At 36.7% G+C, this 22124-nt stretch overlaps 1 protein-coding gene across 3 annotated transcripts in view; it reads left to right on the top strand.

Moving 5' to 3' along the window:
* The window catches only part of ITGB8 (integrin subunit beta 8), a 48437-nt gene that overhangs the window by 24550 nt on the left and 1763 nt on the right, over positions 1 to 22124 (top strand). For 2 of the 3 annotated variants that reach the window (XM_066554255.1, XM_066554274.1), the window contains exons 6-13: positions 761 to 919; positions 5700 to 5795; positions 5889 to 5978; positions 8561 to 8695; positions 11558 to 11963; positions 13039 to 13264; positions 14819 to 14922; positions 16005 to 16168. In XM_066554255.1, coding sequence (XP_066410352.1) covers positions 761 to 919; positions 5700 to 5795; positions 5889 to 5978; positions 8561 to 8695; positions 11558 to 11963; positions 13039 to 13264; positions 14819 to 14922; positions 16005 to 16168 — 1380 coding nt within the window. Of the gene's footprint in view, positions 1 to 760; positions 920 to 5699; positions 5796 to 5888; positions 5979 to 8560; positions 8696 to 11557; positions 11964 to 13038; positions 13265 to 14818; positions 14923 to 16004; positions 16169 to 16261; positions 21885 to 22124 lie in introns of those variants that run through there. The other variant, XM_066554265.1, reaches the window with a different exon arrangement.

Below are 22124 nucleotides of genomic sequence, written 5' to 3' on the forward strand. Positions count from 1 at the left end.
GAAATTTGATTATAATCAGGGCAATAAATGTTTTTAAAATACAATTTGGCATCTAAATCAATTTAGGTATAAGCTTACTCTGCTGCATCCTTCACATCACCAAATTCCTGAAAGGCATTCAATTCACCCTTGAGGCTGCCACTTTGCTATCAATCCCCTAAGATGGTGAGTAAATGTAGCATTTTGCTGCTTAATAAGGAATTTCTCAATTTATAATTGCATTAAGGCCTTCAAACCTTAGTTTATTGATTTGTGATTGCATACTACTGCACTTTCCAGGAAATTGTGTAGGAAAAGAAAATTATAGAGTGATGAGAATATAAATCAAAGTAAAAATAAAACAGTGCCAAGTATCAATATGGACGAATGCATATTTACTCGTCATAATGCTTCCTAGGACCCCAGAGGATTTTACAAACTATGGGCTTTGCATTTGTACTTCATAGTAACATACACAATGTGGCAGCTGTTATCAAGCCCACTGTATAAAGCATAACTGACATGTATAGTGGGACATGGCTCTTTAAAAAGCAAAGAAAATGGTAATTGGAAAAAAGCAAAGAAATTGGTAGTTTTCAGTTATAGTAAATTATGTCTATTTTGACACAAAAAGCTTTAAATAGCCTGGTCTAAATGCAATGCTGCCAGGCAGTGTAACATCTGAAAGTGGTCATTCATGTTAATTTTTCATTTTGTTGTTTATTACTTTAGAAAATGGGTAGCTACTGCTTTCTTACGCCTAATTTTGTTTCCTTTGCAGAGCCATATTGGATGGCGTAAAGAAGCAAAGCGATTGCTTCTTGTGATGACAGATCAAACTTCCCATCTGGCCCTTGATAGTAAATTAGCAGGAATTGTAATTCCCCATGATGGAAACTGTCACTTGAAAGATAATGTGTACATCAAAGCTACGAGTATGGTAAGGTATATGTCATGGATTTTGCCTTCAGAGAGGCAGTGCAAAACTGTTTAAAGGAGGTTTTTAGACTGCTCTCAAAGTACTGCTTTTATTTCAGTTATTATAATAATATTTTTCCAGGTAGGGAAATTGTGAAATGAAGAATTGGTCACCTGTCATATTGACATTCTTTCTGTGTGGACTAAAGTATTTTGGAGTCTGAAAAAAACAGTACACAGCAAGGAAGGATATGTTGTGGTTTTGGTGTGGGTTTTTATTAGCATCTCATAAAAATCACACACATATTGTATAAAATATAAGTAAGAAGTGTGTGGTGTGATATTTTGCACAAGTAGAAGCTGATAATATGTGGGAGTTGTACAATCATGCTCACAAGACAAAGGTAGTGGCTATGGTTTATGGTCAGAGGATGCACAGGAGTGTTGGTTGAAAGGCTTGGTAAGAGTAAACCAGAGGGCATACAACAGAAATGCACTATCTCAAATGCATGGACTAGCATTAAATGCATTCAGATTTCACAGTAGAAAGCCAATATGTGGTAATACAAACCTCTGCAAAAAGTTGCATCAAATCTGCTGTAGCAAAGTAAGATGCCTTCAACAGATTTTTTTAACTTTCAAAATATTTTCTTCAGTAATATATGAAGTGGTTATAAGTGACTGAAGAAAGGAATTTTTTCCTAAGAATTATAGGTTTCAACTGCTTTGGGTATTTTCTTAAATAAATATGAATTGTTTATTTAAGAAACATGAATCACTGCTTAATTGGAATGTAATCCTCAGAAAGCAGAAGTATGAGCTGTGGTCCAGTTAGAACACATTGAAGTTTTCTTCTCAGTGCTGGCTGCCCTTAGTTAAAGTGTGCAGCCTGTGTTCAGCCAGAGCCAGCAATGTGAAAGTGAAGTCAGTGCGGGCTTGTGTAAGTGGGGTTAGACCTGAATGTAATCCTGGCAACTGTTATTTACAAGGATGGTGGAGCAGCAGGAAGAGGCTGCTGGTTGTTGTGTTATCATGAAATACAGGAGGTTTCTGGGAAGCAGTGAGTGTTTGGGACCTTGCTGAGCGGAGGAGGGAGATCAGTGTGTGCTAACAGGAAGGTTATTTAGATTTCCGTTTATCTGACGTTCTTGCATTCATATACTCCCTCTGTCACCTCTTGGATATTTCCTCACAGATGTCAGATTTTTTTTTCCATTCTAATCAGTCTATTCAGTTTATTTTACTTAGAGCAAATAATCCTGAAACTTTTCTTTCACAATACAGAACATTCTCTGTTCTTCTTTCTTTTTAGTTTTCTTAGTTGCAGTGCTATAAATCAGAGAATGTTTGCTCTGCTTATTAAATAATTGCTAAAGGTACAAATCTTTTTTGGTGTTCAGGATTCTTTTGATAATAAAGATATTGTCTGTTTCAGGAAAAAAAACCCCAAAAAAAACAAACTGTATTTATTTTCTGTCCAACTTTGGGAATTAATTTCTGTTGCAAATGAAAAACTCGCCCATGGAAAATATTGACAAAATTAATGAATATATTTCTATGCAGCTATGATAGATTGATGCTCACTGAAAAAAATATTTTTTTACTGATATCCTGCATATGGTTTTTTACTGATATTCTGGTTTGATAGTTCAGAATAGAAATTTCCCATATGGAAAATGAATTCTCCATGATGACTGCTACTGATGCATTTTATGAAATTGGTTTTTTTATCCACCCAAATGAATTGACCTTGAAAGATGCTTAGATCTGTGGTGGAACATTTAGAACCACGTGTTTTCTGGCTGCTAACCCCTTTTTTTAAAAATATGTGCCAATTTTTGCATGCCCACATGTTAACAGTAGGCATCAGCTTAGTACTAGGAATTGCATTTTCTGGAGCAGATTTGATGACAACACAATAGTGTCTATAAGGGAAGGTGTGCTAGTTTCTTGCTTTTTTCCTCTCATCCATGGTACATGTGATTATTTTATTTATAGATATCCAACTTCAAATATGTGAGTTAAATCAGAGGGCTGGAATAACTATTTGATACTTAAATGAAATATCATGAAAGTCTGTCAGTCTTTTAGAAAACATAATATGAAACATATTTTTGGATTTTTTTTGGTATCAATATAATTTTGTTTGGCTGGGCTAAATTAAAGACTCCTGCAATTACATTATTTTCCTGCTTTGATTCTTAGCTTTGGGTAGTCATGAGAAGATTGTATTTTGGCATATTTTTATTTCTTATTTGTGCCAGTTTAGAGGACTTTGCTTTATTTATTTGAACAAGCCTAGACTTTATATCAGAAATGTTTCCACTTAGACAATTTTTCTGCATGTTTCTTTCTAACTTCTGCTAAGCAGTCACAGAAGGGTCAGCAAAAAAATGCATGACAAGAAAGAAATCTAGTCTCTTTTATTTAGACCCGTGCTTGATCAACTCCCTTTCTGAAATACTTAACATTTGTATTAGTTATCTTCTCTGCTTAACCAAGTAAGGTAAATTAATAAAATGAATGATGCTATTGAAACAAGAGAGATGATCTAAAATTAAAGTACGTTTACCTGAGCAGTAGTGGGAAGAGATAAGATGAAAACACAAAGTACAGCAAGGTTTTCACAGCAAGCAAAGTGAGGCTGCATGAGTGACCTTATGTCATCTCTTTAGATGCTTAAAATTAAAAAGCTAGTGTGAGTCTGTTGATGCTTTGGGCTTTGTTTGGTTTTGGTTTTTGCTTTTTTAAACTCAATTCTAATAAAAATAAACAAGAAGCTGGACACTCTAGAGAGCTATTGATGACAAGTACATGGAAGTTCAGCCTTCCTTGTGAGCAGAGGTAGTCTGGGGATCCTGTCCCTGCATTCCTTAAGTGTCTGTGTGTGTCATAGGCTCCATCTGAGTAAGTTTTTGTTTTGTGAAGGCTTGGAAAGCTATTTCTGATACTCCTGATTCCAGAGTTCAGCTAGTAGCTGCAGAGTTGCTGAGGAACCATTCTGCTAGAATTCAGACAGATCTAGTATCATGTGCTAAGCAAGAGGACTGACTTATTTTGCCAGCATCTCAAGATCTCTTGGTACTGCCCCTGTCATTCCCACATTTATGGTGCAGGAGGAGTTTGCAGAACGTCTGGCTTCACTCACGTCCTGGGACCACTTGGTGTGTCTGTGATCTGCCAGCCAACTGCACATGGCCTGTAGGGTTGTGCAGCACAGTGGGGGCCCCACCACTGTGCTCTGTGCCATGGAGAAGGAAGGAGGGCTTAACACTGTTGTAGGCTACTCTCTCTAGCTGGAGCTGTAAGAAGGCCTGTGTGATACTGTGTTATCTACCTTTCATCAGTTATCTTAAGGAACATAATCTTTTACCAAAGCATTGAAACATTGAGAGAGGAATGTACCCTGGCCAATGTCAAACTGGACCAAGAAACTCTTTTGTTCTCTCTGTGCATTATACAGGCTCTTTATAATCGTGCAATATAATGGAAAATGGATTTTGCTCTCTTGCATAAGATTCTCTTGGTCTCAGTTGTCTTGCTATTCAGATTATTGCTAGCAGGGCTGTTGACTTGGAAGGTCACTTAAGTAATAAGGGACAATCTGAGAAGAAAGAAATTGTTCAGGGTAACAGACTGTGTTTGTGCAAGAGAGAGACAATAGGGGGCAGATGGTGAAAAATACCAGGAAAAGAAAGACAACAAAAGTATGTGGGGGATAAAGGTTGAAGTACCTGACATAAGTGGAGGTGTCCAGATGAAATCTCTTTAAGTGGAATCACAGGCCAAGACCCCCGTCACTTCTTTCTTTTTAGTAATGAATTTTAACTGTTGAATTTACTTATTGAGAAGTATTCACTTATAAGGCTGGTTAATAAGTGGTGATTTTCAGATACAGTTTGGTTTGGAGTACTGGAGCTGAAGGGATCTCACATAACCCAGGTGTACAAAGCCCATTGGGACCACACAGAGACCCTTGAACTTCCCCGGATCTTGGAGGAAGAGATAGCAACACAGCTCTTGTTCTCAAATCCATGTCAGCTCTCTCAATGAGAAGCATAGAAGAGCAGGTCATTGGCACGGGACATGCTGTCATAGGTACTCCACCAAATAAAACAATGCATTACTGAGGAGAGCTGTGAAACTCATGCCATCTTCTTCAAGCATAGGTGTGGTTAAGAAAATGTACCAGGTCATCATGGTGAGGACTAGAGTTGCCAGTCCTTAGGTAGGTCCTGAACACACCAAGGAGAAAGCTGTCAGTAGTAACTGAGATAAACATAGAATACTGACATTGCCAGAACCTGATCCAGTGGCTGCATTTGATGCCAAAACACACATCTGAGAATCACACATTTTTAATTACCCTCCTTGCTCTTCCCAAAAACACACCTCATCTCAGTGCTTCATGTTTTACTTTCTCCCTGGCTTTTGCACAAGAACCCACCTATCATTCCCTGTTCTAGATGGACCATGGACCACATCCTATCCATATTTCTTAAGCATGAGACTCAAACCAACAAAATAGTAGTGGGCAGTTAGTCCTCCTGCTGTGCAGCAAATCAACATAGCTGGCAACAGATAAGCCTGGCTGATGCTCTGATGATTTTTTTTTATTGTTTATTAGGATGACCCCATCCTGGTTTTGATGTCAGCCTACTATTCTCTGTACATTTAGGAGTTATAATTGGAGTGGAATCAATCCAATTTGATTGATTTGAAAATCTGTAATGTGTCATATATAAATATAAGATTTTTTTCCTACTAATCTGCAATCTTCTCTTTCGTGTTGTATTTTGCAGGAGCATCCATCTCTTGGGCAGCTCTCTGAAAAATTGATTGACAATAACATCAATGTTATTTTTGCTGTTCAAGGAAGCCAGTTTCATTGGTATAAAGTAGGTTAGAAACCTGATTTCTTTTTTCAATTCTAAAGGCACAATATTTATACTTAAAATTAAAACTGTGCATAAATTATTTCTTTTTCATAGGATCTGTTACCTCTCTTGCCTGGTACTGTTGCAAGACAAATAGAATCCCAAGCAGCAAATCTCAATGATTTGGTGGTAGAAGCCTATCAGGTATGAGGAGAGTGACATGTTCTCTGTAATATTTGTACATTTTTCATCTTTTATAGCCTGAAGTTGGAATTTCCAGGATCTCGTCTCCCATCTGAATGCTGCAAGGATACATTCCGTACTTTTCCTAATGTCCAGGTGGATAGGTGATACTATCTTTTGATAGCTCTCAAAGTCCCAGGCTGTCAGGGTCTCAAAGCCAAGAACTACTGCTTTTTAATTTCTAAGGATCCTTCTAAATATTATATTTGGTTCTCTGTATCTGTTGCTATGTCACTTCAAAAGATGGTTTATTTATTTGAATTTTGGCGCCTCAGATCTTTAATTACAGACCAGACACCACTGTCTAGGCACCATATAAATTCAGAGCAAAAGCCTAATGCAATATCTGGAGAGTTGTGCAGCATAATTTTTAGAAAACAAACAAGAAATGGGAATTTACTAGGAGGTAGTTTTGAGAATGGTGGATATCGTGAAAGGCAGTATCTATACTGTAAAAAGCAGAGTAATGACTTGGGGGTTTTAGGCATGGAAGTGAAGAGTTTTGATAGGGATTTGGGAGAGAAAAATGGAAATGGCTTTGGGAACTCTTGCTTGGAGCCATCAATTGAACATAATAGTTTGAGAAAGAAAAAGTAATAGTATGGGAAATACCATAAAGTCATTTTCCACACATGATTGACACAGAATGGCAGTTTGAAAGTGAAACAGGCATATTGTTAGCTCAGGATAGAGGGTGTAAACAGCTTTGATAATGAAGCCAAGAAATAGACATTTGAGGTACCAGAGCATGGAGAGCCCATAGAGCAGCATCTGAATGAATGCGATGGGTTGCATGGTTGAATGCTGTTAAGTTGTGCAGTTACGCACAAACATTCCGTTTCAGAAAGTTGAAATCTCAGCTACAAAAGTATATGCAAGGTATCCACATGTATCACTTTTTTTTTAAATTAGTTAGATTTGGGAGGCTGAAATTATCCATTTAACCACAGAATCAAGCAATTTGCTTACAGCAAATTTGCTGTAATGAAGAGCAAGCCCCCATGTCTGTTCCTAATTCATAGAGTGCTTTTGCATACACTTTTCTCACTGTCACATTGGAGACACTGGGAGAAAGGTAAACACATTCAAAACCAGAGGAGTTTAGGGGTAGTCAAATTGCAGAGAAGTTCTCACTGTTATTTTACTTCCTCTTATAAAGTCAAGAGATCTCATTTTAAATATGGAGGTTTGCAGGAAGTTGCTGGCATAGAATTTTGAAAATTGTAGTCCTTTTGTATGACAGTTTTACACTGTCCTTCCTAAATTGAAACACAGTTCTTACCCAGTGCAGGGCAAACATTCAAGGGGAGGAAATGAAATTTTATGAAGCAATTACTTTGTTCAATACAAGATTCAGTGGGACTTTCCTGGTCCAGCCGCCCCCAGTTTGCTTTAACTTTATTTTCATTTTTTAGACACTGTCTTTCTTCCCATCCTAATCTTCATTGGATTTCACAATTTGAGTTTTTCATCATAGTTTTAGGGCCTTTTTACTATATAAACACATGGTGAATAGGTCTTGAATGTGTTGCATTCTAGGAAAAAAAGGACTTAGATAAGAAAATAAATTTAGTGTTGATATTCAGTGACAGTGGGCCTCTTTCACTCTTGTTCCAGGCAGGGAAACCTTAGCCTTAGCTATGGAAAACCCTGGCTGAAAATCCCTGGCTAAAAAGCCAAGGATGAGTCACTAATTTTCAAAAAGTTACTACTAAGATAAACATGTGTTAAGATTCATATAATTGCATTTCCATTTGTAGCAGTAAAAATATCCCACTAAACTCATTTTTAATAGTAATATGACAGGAATTTTAAAAATCCCTCTGTGCAATTTTCAGCTCATAAATTTGTACAGAGCTTTAATAAATTTTTAAATGGTCAAAAAGTATTTCTTCTTTAAAGGAAGCAGGATTTTAGGTCATGTAGTAAATACAAGTTACAAAGTAGTTGCTTTTTCATTATTTTTTATTGCAAAATTGGCCAATTGCTGGCTTTTATAGTCTTAGTTTACCCAGAAAAATCAGTAAGAATAATCCCAATAGCCTTTAGGTCACCCTAAGGTTTGTTCAGAGAAAAATTTTCTACGACAAATGCAAAACATTAGAAGTTTTTAAAGTGTTAAGTCAATTAGAAAACTTTTCTGCTGGATAACAGTGGTTGTATGTATGTTTACTGTTGTATTTTAGGTTTGCGGCTAAAAGTCAGTGTAGACTCAAACAATGAGCAGTTTTTGTTGCACATGGTTGTTGGAATAGATTTTCAAATTGTGAAAAATGCAGTCTCAAAACCATGTTAGCAAAGCTGAAAACATTTTTATCTGGAAAACCTAATCCTCTTTATCAGAATTACCAGTTCACTGGTTATGTATATTTGGAATGTAATTGGGTCTCTACATAGGAAACAAAGCTTTAATTCATTCCTTTATTCACACAGACAAGCATTCTTCATTTTTAGTCAGACATAGGAGCCATACTTGGTGTTAGTCACTAATGTACATTATATTTTGAGATGCAGTGCAATTAAAACTTGTTTTCTGGTTACAGAAACTAATCTCTGAAGTGAAAATTCAAGTGGATAACCAGATCCAAGGTCTACATTTCAATATCACTGCGATCTGTCCTGATGGAAGTAAAAAAACTGGCATGGAAGGATGTAAAAATGTTGGATATAATAAAGAAGTATGTTGATAGTTCTCATTCTTCAAGGAACTGGAATACTTATTTTTCTGTTTGGTTGGGTTTCAATGGTGTGAAATCTTCTAGGGATTTACTTAAACTGAAAATGGATTTATGTGATTAATGATCACAGGCTCTCTATTATTCTCTGGGTTTATTTTTCCTGAATCTTATTTTAATTCTCACTAATCCCGTGGAACTAAGGCTCAAAGCTTTTCCTGAAAGCTAACGTCCATTAAAACTTTCCTTCTTTGTCCTCCACTGGGCACAACCACCACATCCATTGTGATGAAATCTGTACGTAAAGAGGTTGAAAGATAATCACTCAGTGGAAAAAAATCACTGGAATTTGTGTTCCCTGGGACTCGATGTCACCTTTCTCTCTTCTTGCTTTAGTAATCTTCCTGCACAATCAGGGTTGTGGATAATTAGTTTATTTTATAAACCAAATTAATAAAATAATTTATTCCCATTTGAATTGGTGGCACCTACTGAATGAAACAGAGCATCATGCACCATGAAAATGCAGGGGAAGATGTCTGGCCGAGGTAAAGAACATGGTTTTCTTCCCAGAAAAACTTCTCTGTGCCTTGATATATTTATTTAATTGCTTGGACTACTGGAGTAATTCTTTTTGCTTGCCAGGAAGAAGTCTGTGTTTCTAGAGAGCAGGGTCAAGGAGTTCTTTCCTGCTTGACATGTACATATGTCTCAGCTAGTGTGAGAAATAGCTTGTGTCTGTGTGTAGAAATAGGAAAACAAATTAAATGTGTTAATTGTAATGTAAATTTGAATGTATTTTATGTTCTTCTGATTTTTGTCTGCATGCTGCTGATTGTAGCTTCCACAGTTTACAGGAGATTTGCTGTTTTTATTCTTAAAGCATCTTTTCCCCACTGTTGGTCCCTGGGCATGTCATAAGAAACAGGACTGGAATTTGTTCTGTTTAATGAAAAGAAAAATATTTATATCTGTTTCTTTTTAATAAAAGCCAAGCCAGTTGATTGTAAAAGATTGCATGTGGTCCTAAACCTCTATGGCTGTTGAAAATGAGCCATCCTTAAGAGATTAATTTATTTTAACTGTAAATCCTTCTTTCAGTATTTGTTTACAGACAAAATGCTTTTCCTTAATTCTCACATTCCTTTCATTGTCTAATCCGTCTTCCTTCCTTTTCTTACCAAAACACAAAGTGGATTAAATTCTGGAAGAATCCTGTGGCCTCTTCAGGGTGCAAAACTAACTTTGGCTATTAGCAAGTGTCATGGTGTTGTAATTATTTAGTCACCACAGGCTCAATCTATCTGCTGCTGTGTTCAGAATCAAATTTCACGACTCATATGCACAACATGATTTTCCCTTCCCTCCCATTTCCCTGCTATTCTTCCAGTACTGTTTTGTACATGAAGATGATGTTTTCTGGCAGGGCTCTGTGTTGAATAAAAGCACATTCCATAGCTGCAGCCTGTCCTCCCCACATGATATGCACCTCCTGTATGAATCAATTTCTCTATAGCCACACTTTTGCCCTGCAACCCAAGGGAAGAAATCTCAATGCATGGAGAGTGCGGGCTGCTGAGGGGTTATGTGTGTAGTGGCACATTTGAGAAATGAGAAGAAGAAAAGCAAAGGGTGAGACAAAGCCTGTGTGCCCCCTCAATATGACATGAAGTGCATGTTTCTGCACAGCATTCTTCTCCTGTTGTCCGTGTAGGCAGCCGCAGCCCCACTTGCCACAAAGCCACCATTGTCCCCAAGGGCTGGGTTGTTCTCGTGTGGGGGCGCAGTGGGAGGGAGAGACAGTGATGAGAGATGAATGGCCTCAGTATTTGAGGGTAGTTTCAGCCTCATATGTAATCGGTTTCTGGGGGTTTCTCCTTTTTTATTTGGAAATCTTTATTTTTTGGTAGTAAAGATTAAAGGTACTTGCTTCTCTTGTGTTCCTCTCTCACTTTTTCCTCTTGGTTACATTTTCTTTGTGAGGAGATGAGAAAGAGCTGCTTTGCATCAGGAAGCTAAAAAAATTCAAAACGTTAGAGGGAATACTCTGTCAGAAGTGTATGGACAAAAAAACCCAAAAAATAATTGTAAAATACAAGATTGATATCTAGTGTGTCAGACATGTCAGAGCTGTCAAAAACTTTTAGGGGTGATTGATGGAAAGTCTATGGGAAACACCTAACTGCAAAAAGGATCCTTAGTCCTGTGCTAGAACTGCAAAAAGCCATGGGAGCTGCTGCTGTAGTGGGCACTGCTGGGATGAGAACTTGTAAAATGATGGTGATGGCCATGACATGGCCTGGAGCTAGGCACTGGGTCCATGGAATTGAGAAAAGTGGCTGCTAACATGTGAGCTGTTTCTGTGTTTCAGTAGGGGTAGCCAGGGCCATCCAAAAATCTATGTGGTTTATGTGTGCATGACCAATTCTGCAGCAGGACGTTCATTTTAGATTCTTTTTGTGAAGAGTATCTCTGTTTCTGTTTGTGTATTGTCTTGCTCAATCTAGTCCCAATTCTTACCTAAATATTCCTGTGATATGACAGAATATACATGTTAAATAATAGCAGGAGGATGGTGATAATATTTCTATTTCCATTAATTTGTATTAAACTTGTCTTTTGCAACTATGCTTTCTTAACTTGAAAAGTGGACTTCCTCTATTGTTAGGATTTTACCTGTATTTGTGATGCCTATCATTACTAATATATAATGTTTAAAAAGTGACTACTGTGTATTTTGCTATTATCAGCTAGTGCACATTCATAGACAATATAAGATTCTGCTTTATTTATGTGTTAAAAATTTTAAGCAAGTGTAAGCAGGAAAATAATAATATTGTTAAATCCATCTTTATTTCTTCTTAGGTACTTTTCAATGTCTCAGTTACAATGAAAGGATGTCATACAAGTGGAGGAAGAAAATATGTCATACTTAAGCCTATTGGTTTCAATGAAACTGCCATTGTCAATGTGCAGCAAAGCTGTGCCTGCCAGTATGGAGACAGCACAGGGCACAAAGGAGTGTGGGCTGATGAAACTTCTCCTGACAGCAAACAGTCCCCGTGCAGTGACAGTGACTGTAGCTCTAGCAGAGACACACTTCCCTCAGAGAAGTGCAGGCAACACCAGGACCAGCCCATCTGCAGTGGTCAAGGAAATTGCATAGATGGAAAATGTTTCTGCTACAAAAACAAGCTAGGCAAGGTGTATGGCAAGTACTGTGAAATGGATGATTTTTCCTGCCCGTATCACCAGGGAAACTTATGTTCTGGTAAGTTGCAGTGTTTCTGTCTGTATTTTCTTGGTTTGTTTTGTTTTCTGAGGCTACTTTACATGATGCAGCTGAAAACAATGATATAAGGCTGTCAAGAACTAGAATTGTTTGTGCAGAATTAGTGTGGGAAATGTCCTGAACATCCTGTTAGGAATTCACACTCCTGGACTCTCTTCACCACAGGCATACTGTCTTCTAAATTTCACCACCATTTTCTAGGGGACACATTGATTTTTTTTTTTCAAAGTTTAGCTATTTTAATATTTAAATCTCAAATTCTTAAGTAATGATACTGATTTCTCAAACAAAAAATAACATTATTCCAGGAAGCTAGTTGATACATTTCAGTATAATGGAAATATGAGATACTGAGAGATTAGGAAGGGATCATAGCTTCCAGGTGAGGTTCTGATTTTCTACCACCCTAAATCAGTCCTGTGAGACATACAGTGGCAATTGATTTCAAATACTGGTATAAACATGAACACTGTAGGGAATGCCTGCTTCAGAAAGGAGTCTCTAAGTGAAACAGAGTTGTTAGAAATTTTCATTCTTTTTGTAGTCCACTATATGGTAGGGAAGAGGAAAAAAGAGAAAAAAAGGAAATGGAAATTGAAATGGAAATGGAAGTGGAAAATGAAAAGGAAGGAAAGAACCTGGCCTGTGCACATGAACTTTATACTCTTCCACTGAATCTTGCTGTTTATTTGAATGGAATGTTTTCTTGCTAACGAGAAGTTTGTTTAGTTTGCCTGAAGGCTATTTTCCTGGTCATTGTGTAATTCCTAATCTCCACTGTTTTGATCCAAAGCAAAACAGCAGAATTTTAGTAAAAGGTTATAGGGTAACATCATAGTAGCAACTTATGCTCAAATTAACAATGAACAGCAGCCTTCAATATTGATCATGCCAGTAACTTCAGTCCAAGTTGTTAACTTAAAAACTAATTAGAAAGTCCAGGTCTAAATTTGCTCCGTTCAAGGTAAAGCACAAGCAATACAAATGTATCTATCTAAAATTTGTTTTCTGTGTTTTCATGGAAGCATATGACTCCAGACTCTCTGTGTTGTAGGTAATGGTGAATGTGAAGGTGGTAAATGCAAATGCTTTGCTGGCTGGGAAGGTGATCGATGTGAGTGCTCATCACAATCAGCAAAGCACTGCCTGAATTCAAAGGGCCAAATTTGCAGTGGAAGAGGAAAATGTGTATGTGGAAAGTGTGAGTGCACAGACCCAAGAAGCTTTGGCCGTTTCTGTGAATATTGCCCTACTTGTAACAAAGCCTGTGAAGAAAACTGGTATGTTTCTTGCGCTAGACCTGACTTTTTCACTCCCTAGTATTGAAACATGAAAATATGTTTCTGCTTCTATTTCTTAGTTATTTAGATTGTAGGAAATTGGTACGATTTACACCAATATACTTGATTGATACTTCTCTGTGTAGTTGGATTCACACTGGTAATTAAGAGAATTGCATGTCAGCATCTATTTTAACCATTCTTCATTTGAGATTTCCTGGGTAGGAAATAAAACTATAAGTTTGTGTTTTTAAAAATGGAAAATAGATCCTACTTTTGAATGCCACCAAGTCCAATAATCTTCTTCACATTTGTTTTTGCACACTCCTTGTGCTTCTCAGCAGAAAGAAAGCGGTGTGGAGCTAGACCAGTACTTGTGGATTGTCACTGCCATTGATCAGCAGACCAGAGCTGGTCTTACCCAAAGAACAACACTCTTCATTGTTCAGTTTCAAAACACTTAGTCTTTGCCATGCTGGTTTCAAAGCATGTCATTTTTCGCTACTCATGTACAGGAAGGGACAGTGTGGAGGTCAAAACTGAGCAAGCCCAGGAGGGGACAAGCTAGACCAGGCTCTCAGTGGTGCCCTCTGTGGTCCTGGCACAGAGAGCAAATGAAGCCCTTTCCTTGGGCACAGCTCTTCTGTGCCCTCTCATCACACACGTGATGTTGTGCATCTCACTGTGGTGCAGAGGGTGAAAGATCAGCCTTTCATTGGAAAGGTCATTGTGCTCAAAACAGAATCATTGTTTATCTCATTTGGTGAAAATGCTGGAGAACCAAGCTTGGCCACATCTGGAAATGTTTCTGCTAAGATTTCACTAGATAAAATGCAGTTAACCTTTCTGGTTTTTACTTGTTCAAAGTCACTGTGAAATGTGTGCCTTTAATAAATTCAGAAGATGGCATATCTTAATTAAAAATTCAGTTAGGGCTTTTTTGGGGATCTCTTGTGACATCTGTCTCCTTCCGGGCTATACAGTGAAGACAGTGAGAGCATTGCCTCCTTGTTGTGCTCTCTCTCTAAACTGCCCAGCAGTGCAGACTTACTTGGCTTTGTCTTAACATAGCACCTAAAAATTATTGGCAAAGCTGTGTTTCCTCTGCTTACCTCTACCTTTCAATTCCAGCGTGCATCTGAATGAGATTGATAGGTAAGGAAAGACGAGAAAGTGGAGGCTGAAAGCTGAAGAAAGCTGGACCTTAGCTACACCCTTGCATCACAAAAGGCAGAGCAAGGATTGGGTGGAGGTGGCTCAAAGCCAAAGATATGTTTTAGTTTGCAACTTCTGACTAGTTGGTTCTGAGAAGCATCAGAGGGATAAAATGCTGAGAGAGGCATCACATTTCAGAAAAAAATAAATAAATGTCGCAATGTTTTTACTAACAGGAAAGCATTATGTGCAAGCAATATGTCAGCCTGTTGATACAATCTCTTAAAGGAGAATGCAGAGAAAGACATAGGTTTTCAATTATAATTTACAGGAATTATTATTAAAATAGAAAAAATTATTAAATATGAAATTATTAAAATTTCAATTATTATTTTACAGGAACTGTGTTCAGTGCTATCATTCTAATAATGCATCTCAAGTCATACTTGACCAGTGTACAACCTCATGCACTTACCTACTGCATTATATTGATAATACTTCAGGTAAGTGGCATTTTCTAGGTAATTTAATAAGAGATTAAAATCTTCTGTGATTAGTAATTGAATTAGTCAGTGTTAGAATGTCTTTCAGAAGTATATCACATTATTGCAATAACAAAGAAAGAAAGCAGGAAAAAGAGAAAAATTATTCATAGCTTTAGGGAAAGTAAAAGATAAATAATAACAGGAAATAAGATTGTCAAGCATTGCTAAGTTCAGTTTTCCCAGGTCCTCGAGAAGTCATGTCTAATAATGATGAGTCCTGCCTGAGCAATGCTTAAAGAAATATTTATAAAAATTTGTTATGGCATCTGTATGTTTTATTACATTGACCATGCTTATAGTATTTGACATTACCAGAAACAGGAAAGAAAGAAGTAGAATGCTTACCTCAAGTTCAGTAATGTTTAAAAGTTCCTTTCAAGTATAAAAAACTGCAGTTATGAGGTCTGTGGAAGAACAAAATCTTTTAAAATAAAATCTCACCGAGTTTAATCACTCCATGCAGCAATTAAAATGCAGGTAGATGGTTACCTTTTGTTATACCTTAACATATATATAAATCTTTTTATATTACAGTTCATCAATGTGAAAACTTATTGTGAATACTTTTTTCATAACTTTAGTATTAAGGAAAGCTTACGGTATTAGTCTACCAGTGACGAGAGCACTGGACAAGGATTCAATAAAACACATTTTCTTTCAAATTTTACCCGTGATCTTCACTGTTGTCTTGTGAAGATTAAATTCTCTCAGCCCCAAACATCTCTAATATTTCATCCTCTCTACTTCAGCTATAAACTCACTGGTCTACAGAGGATTTATGGTGGGCAATACAATGAAGCCTAAATTCTGTTTCTACCATGGATCTTGATCTGAATTGCCTTTCTTGATATGCCCAACTTTAAAAGCTTGCATATGACAACTTTTCCTCTTAATTTCACTTAGTTTATTTTCCCTTGATTTCTATCAGGCTTGTATTACATTTGTGCAGCATTACTTAGCAGTGGTGGATATGCCTGTGTTAGAGGGATGTGCCTTTTCCATACATTAGGCTTTACCCTTGTGTTTTCCTTTCATTGCAGATTGTTTCTCTGGACAAAACTACTTTAGAGTCTTTTCCATAATCTTTATAGTTACCTTTCTGATCGGGTTGCTTGTTGTCCTTATCATCAGGCAGATAATTCTGCAGGGGAGTAGCAATAAAGTTAAATCTTCATCTGATTACAGAGTATCTACGGCAAAGAAGGTAATTGATTTCAGAGCCATCATCTTCAGTAATCTTTTTCTTGCATATAAAAGTTAGCTAATTGCTGATAAAAATTGTATCTTCTCCTTCAAGGATAAGATGTTTTTGCCTACAGTTTGTACAAGAACAGTAACATACAGACGTGACAAACCAGAGGAAATAAATATCGACATCAGCAAGTTGCAATTAAACGAAACTTTCAAGTGTGAATTCTGAAGACTGCAAATGTCTATTTCCATCATGCTCGACTTTTAAGAAATTACCTTTTGTACTCTGTGGGAGTCTTGACTGTTGCCATATGGTTTTGTGTTGTGCATTTTGTTGAATACTGTAACAAAGTGACATGTGAACATATTCACATTACGTGATTATGTTTGGAACTATAGCTGCTGTATTTTTTTAAATTTTTTTGAAAGAGAAATGTGCGTTACTACTGTTCAGAAACATTAGTGTTGATGTAGCACTTTAGCATATTCTAATTTATTTAGTTATGGCCTAGAATGTAGATACAAACTGGTCTGACAAAGCACTGATCTCACTCTACATGTAGCTAGTACTGATGTGCTCTGTGGGAATGGACAAAAGCTGTGACTGGAGTATTAACATTGCTGTATATTATAGCAATAGATGAAACTATTAAAATGCTCTTTAATAGAGTAAATGGTACTTTTATAGTTGTCTCAGTTGACAGATTCCACTAATTTGTCTGCTTATTCCTCTTATCTTTTCCTCATAAAAATGATGGGATTGAGTGTTTAGTTCCTGATATAGGTGTATGTTGTGTGTGTATACATACATATATGCATGCACACACAGATAAATTATATATTTATAGGGTTTTTTGTATGGATGATGTCATTTAAGGATAATTTATATCTGATAAAGAGTAATTTTAAGCTTTTTTACTTGTTTAAATATAATGCCCCAATTTTCTACAAAACTTAAGGTGTTTGGAAGCTGAGTGGCTACAGAAAATGAGACTTCCTTTACCCAACAGCATAGTCTACATGATGATCACTGCCAGCAGACTACGCCTTTAGAGTCAACAGCATCAAATCCATTGCAAATAGATAAATTACACCAGAGCTGTGTTTGGTTTGCTAGCTACATGTCAGTGTTTTGCCAAATAAGGACTTGGATCTTTTTATATGATGTCAGGCATAAGTCTGATTTTACATGTGCTCTTTTTCTCTATGTAAATTAGTTGATGAGATTAGGTTTTCTAAGATTTTTGTAACTACTTCAGTTTTTTGCGCATTGAGAAGTATGTCCAGTGTCTGATGGAGAAAAGAACCTGCAAACTAGAAGAAAGTGAGGAAAATAAGAGTCTTTTTCTCAAAACACATTAATTGACTTCATAAATATGGATTAGATTCTGCCTTCAGAAATGTGAAAAACTCTTCCAAACATGGCAGGACCAATTAAGCTTATCTGAGAGCAGAATGGGAGCTAAAAAGTCAAGCAGAAGCATTTTTTTACCCCTGAAACCAGCTAGAGTGGTAGAACACATGTTATTGTTATATGCTTGTTGGAAGTGTCAGTCTGATTTACTAACTCTATGCTGCTGAAACCCTATGAAAATCTGATCAACCTCTAATGCACTAAAACCTTGCTGGCAAAAAGAAAAATCATCTCAGAAGACAGTGTATAATTTCACTAACATGTATTACTAATACTAAATACCGTCACTATTTGTCATAGAAAAGAGTTACAGAAACAAAGCAGGACTTCCTTATGTGCAGTCTTTAGAAATTACTTGTATTTCCTATTCTGTATTTCTTCTGTAAATTCCCACTGAAACCTGAGCACTGTGAGGATTGAAAGGAAGGCAGGGTGTAGAAAAATGATGAGTGTTTTATGAGTGTTAAGTTTCTTGGGTAATAGATCAAGTGGGATTGAGAAAAATAATACACAGACAATGGGCCTTTCATTAGTCATAAAAGCTTAGGGATTTTTTTTTAATGTGTAAATTGGACTATTAAATGTTTTTAAAGCAGTCTCCAAAGTAGGTCCTGAGCTTTCTACCACACAGGTAAAATTATCTCATTTAACAAAAAGAGTGTTTCTTTACACTGACCCTGTCTTTAGTGTTAGCTTAATTGTAGAACCTTAGTTATAGATTAATTCTGTAGTCTAAGAACTACACCTTAAACTCTCATTTTCTTTTAAAGTGTATAGGACCATTCTCCTCCTGTATAAATTAAAAGATTTCAAACATTTTTGGTGGGATAAAGATAAAAGATTGATAAAGGTTGACCTGCTGTTACCCTTGTCAGAATTCATGGCAATTTATGAGTGAGGAACAATCTCTGGTTGCTATTTAACTTAAATTTTAAAAATGCTTAGTGGAATATATCTAAGTATATAAAAAAGAGGTTAATTAAGTTCTTTAAACAGTATAATAAACCCTTTAAAAGAAAGATTCCTCAGAATCTATTTTCACCCCATAATGGCCTTTAAAGCATGTACTAAACAATTTATTGAACTGATAAATATATTTTTTTTCATTAGAAATTACTTTTCACTGTTAGAGGGAGTTCAGTTTTGTGGGTAAGGGATAATGGAAGTGGGTTCTTGGTGGAAGAAAGACTTGAGCTGTAATACCCATCTTCCAGACATATCACATCACACTGCTACCGCTTTTCTTCTGTAGCACTTGGCATTGGACTGCTGCCTGTGAAGGGGCATGGCCAGTATTTCCTTATCAGACACCTGCCTGAATGTTTAAAATGCTCTGATCAAAAAGAGCAGGCTCACAGGACAAATTGCACTGTAAGCTGCTTGCTGTCCTGAGATTAAAAAAATGTATATAAATAAAACAAAATAAATATAAACACAAAAAAAAAAAAAAAAGAAAAAAAAAAAGAAAAAAAGAAAAAAAGCTTTCTTGCATCTCCCTCATGGTTTTTCTGTATTGTGGAAGAGGCTGAAAGAGAATAAGCTGCTGCTAATGTGACAGGTCAAGGCTTTTAGAAGGCCCATGGGGAGCTTATACAGAGCAGGATTCTTGGGAGGAGGCTTTGTTTCTAGGGATGGAATCTATCCATGAGAAACTCTGGCTTTGCTTGGTACTTGTTTCCCTCTGCCTTTGACCATGTTTTTCAGAAGAGCTGCTGCAGGAGATGAATAGCTCAACAAAAGCCTCACTATTTAGGGAGCTGTGTTCCCTCAGCACATGACCTTAAATGAGAAAGCAGCCTTTAATTCACAAGGAATTTCTTCAGTGATTGCAGGAGGACTGTGCTTCCTATAGTGCTTAATATGGGAGATATTAAAGACAAATTAGTTCATATTAGTTTTCAATGTACTGTGCGTCAAAGATGTTCATAAAAATAGGGGAAAAAATAACTAACCTCAGAATAGAGTGTTCCAAAGTTCTCAAATAACACTTTTTATACTTGGGCTTCTTCAAAAAAATTTAGAAAGAAGTCAAATAATTCTACTGCATGCTTATATCCAAAAATATACCAGCAGATACTGCTGCATCTCATCATTAGTTTGGGGAATTGTTTTTAGATTTGGTCCCACAAATGAAGAATGTGCATGACTTTTCACAGCATATTTGTTACTGTTAAAATCCATATGTATACTTTTCAAATTCTAGTCTCATTTTTTAACCTTTGACCTGTTATTTGCCTGACACTTCAGAAATTGCATGTTTATGTAATTAAAAAGTATGTATTTTACTTCAGATTTTTTTGAGTACTATAAAATGAAAAAATGCTATGAAATAGTTCTTTCCAAGAATCATGACTACACTAATAAGATTGCTGCAGAAGTGTGTGGGAAAATAGCTGTTTCATCCAGAAAACGTGCACATGGTATGCAAGGAATTTTCATTGTGCCCAGCTGAAATTCCCTTACATTTGCAAGGTTAAAAATGAACCTTAAAAAGGAAGGATGTTCGTATGGGCATAGTTTACATTTTAGCTATTATTTACAACTGGATTTATTTTTTCCTCTCTATGATGTCATGAAAACCTGCTATGTAAAGCATTCTTCTGACTGCAATGGAAAAATATTATTTTCCCAATATGATCATATATAATATTTATTTCCTGCTTAGTGTGCATGTTTTGCAAACCATGGGAGTGAATGTGTGAAACAGCTTCAAGCAACTCTCTGTCCTAAACTAGGCATAGAGTCTGGTGATGCCCAGGGCAGAAACATGCAAGGGCATGGCTGCCCGTGTGGAGACTTCAAGAGGGACAGTGCTGGGGCTCCCCACAGCATCCCTGCAGAAATGGTGCTCTGAGATCTCACTTTGCCTTTTGTCAGGGAAGGAAGCCTCTTCAGAGTGGGCTGGCTTGGCAGTGGTGGTGCCCTAGGTTCACATCGCAGGCACTTGGCCCCAGACTGGGGCTGCATTGTGTGCAGTCTGAACCCTAAGACTGCAGGCTTTTTGCATCTTTACTCATCAAAAATGCCTGCACACAACCCAGCAAGGGACAGCCTGTACACGTGGATGCTGCAGACCTCCATTAAAGCTCCTGGGGAGCGTTTGGGCACCTGCCCGCTGACTTCCCACCAGCCCCTGGATCTCCACCAGCCAGCCTTAAGGAATGTGAGCAGTGGCTGTAAAGGGCACTTCTCACAGAGGCATTTGTGCTGAGTCAGTGCTGGGTGACTCCTACTCTGTCCCAACTGGACTGCGAGTGACGCCTGGTGACAATGTCCTGGCTACCATTTTGCAACAGAGGGGAAAGCAGAAATGAAGCAATACCTAAGAAAAACACTAATTTTTAGTTCTGATCTCGAGACTGCTCTGATGCACAGGTATCTGTTGGCTCTTACAGAGGATTGAAATTCTTGGAGAGGGGGGAAAAAGGTTAAAGTTAACCAACGGGAATGAATCTTTATAGCATGCCAGATCAGTGGGGTTTCACTGAGAGCAAGGCAGCTCAGAATGGTTGGCATGTCTGGGGGGGGTTGGTGGGGGGAAAAAACCCCTTATATTTCTAGATTCTTAAGCTTTCTGCTGGTCTGAATTTCATGTTCTCTTTGTTTCCTTTTCTGAACATGCTTAAAAAAAAGGTACCTATTAAAAAAAAAATTAAAGTATGTGGCATTTGTTAAAATAATTGCTTCTGTCCAAATTCTAACATTTCATCCTGATACCTATGTTGTATTTGGGCTGTTTCAGTTATATTTTGAAGGGAGATGTTGAAAAATGAGTCTTTTGCAGATGCATTAGTGTTGGATGAATTCACTGTGCTGACATCTTCACTCTTACCTACTACTGCTTCAAAAATAATGCTACTTTAAAGTGTCTTACTTAGCAATTGTGTGACAGCTATTAATAATACTACAGTTTTAAACTTTCTATTTAACATATACTACCTTTTGTAAAAAATAAATATAGAGAAATAAATGTGTGTCTAGATTTTATGCCTAGAGAATGCTAGTAAGGGAAGAGGTTTTAAATTTGATAACTTTTTACTGCTCATTTTACATTTTGAATGATACTTTTAAATCACTACTTTTGTTCATCTGGAAATATATTGAATATTTTATTATTTAAAATAGTATACTTTTATAGCTGTTTTATTAATTTCAGTTGACTACTAACTTTTATTGTAATATTTATTAATGAGTTACACTGTAGCATATTGAGATGTTTATTTTTCTATCAGAGCTGTAACAAGTATGACATAGCATTATTTTAATGCAACATCATTGTACTTGCTCTCTAAAAATAAAATCAATATTTAATCCATATGGATTTTTCATATTTTTGATATTAAATATATCTGTGACAAGAAAGAGATGTTCACCTGCTTTTAAAAGTATAAAGCACATTTACTGAAGTGTACTGATATCTGCAAAGGGAAGATATGATTGTGGTTATTTTAAAATTGAACAATACCATGTCCAAGGAGATAAAATACAAAGAATACTTTTTTTATCATATGTAGGCAAATGAGTAGATGCACATTCAGGATGAATTTTGAGAAGA

This window comes from Molothrus aeneus, chromosome 1, assembly GCF_037042795.1.
Source record: "Molothrus aeneus isolate 106 chromosome 1, BPBGC_Maene_1.0, whole genome shotgun sequence".
In the NCBI taxonomy this organism is placed as follows: Eukaryota; Metazoa; Chordata; class Aves; order Passeriformes; family Icteridae; genus Molothrus; species Molothrus aeneus.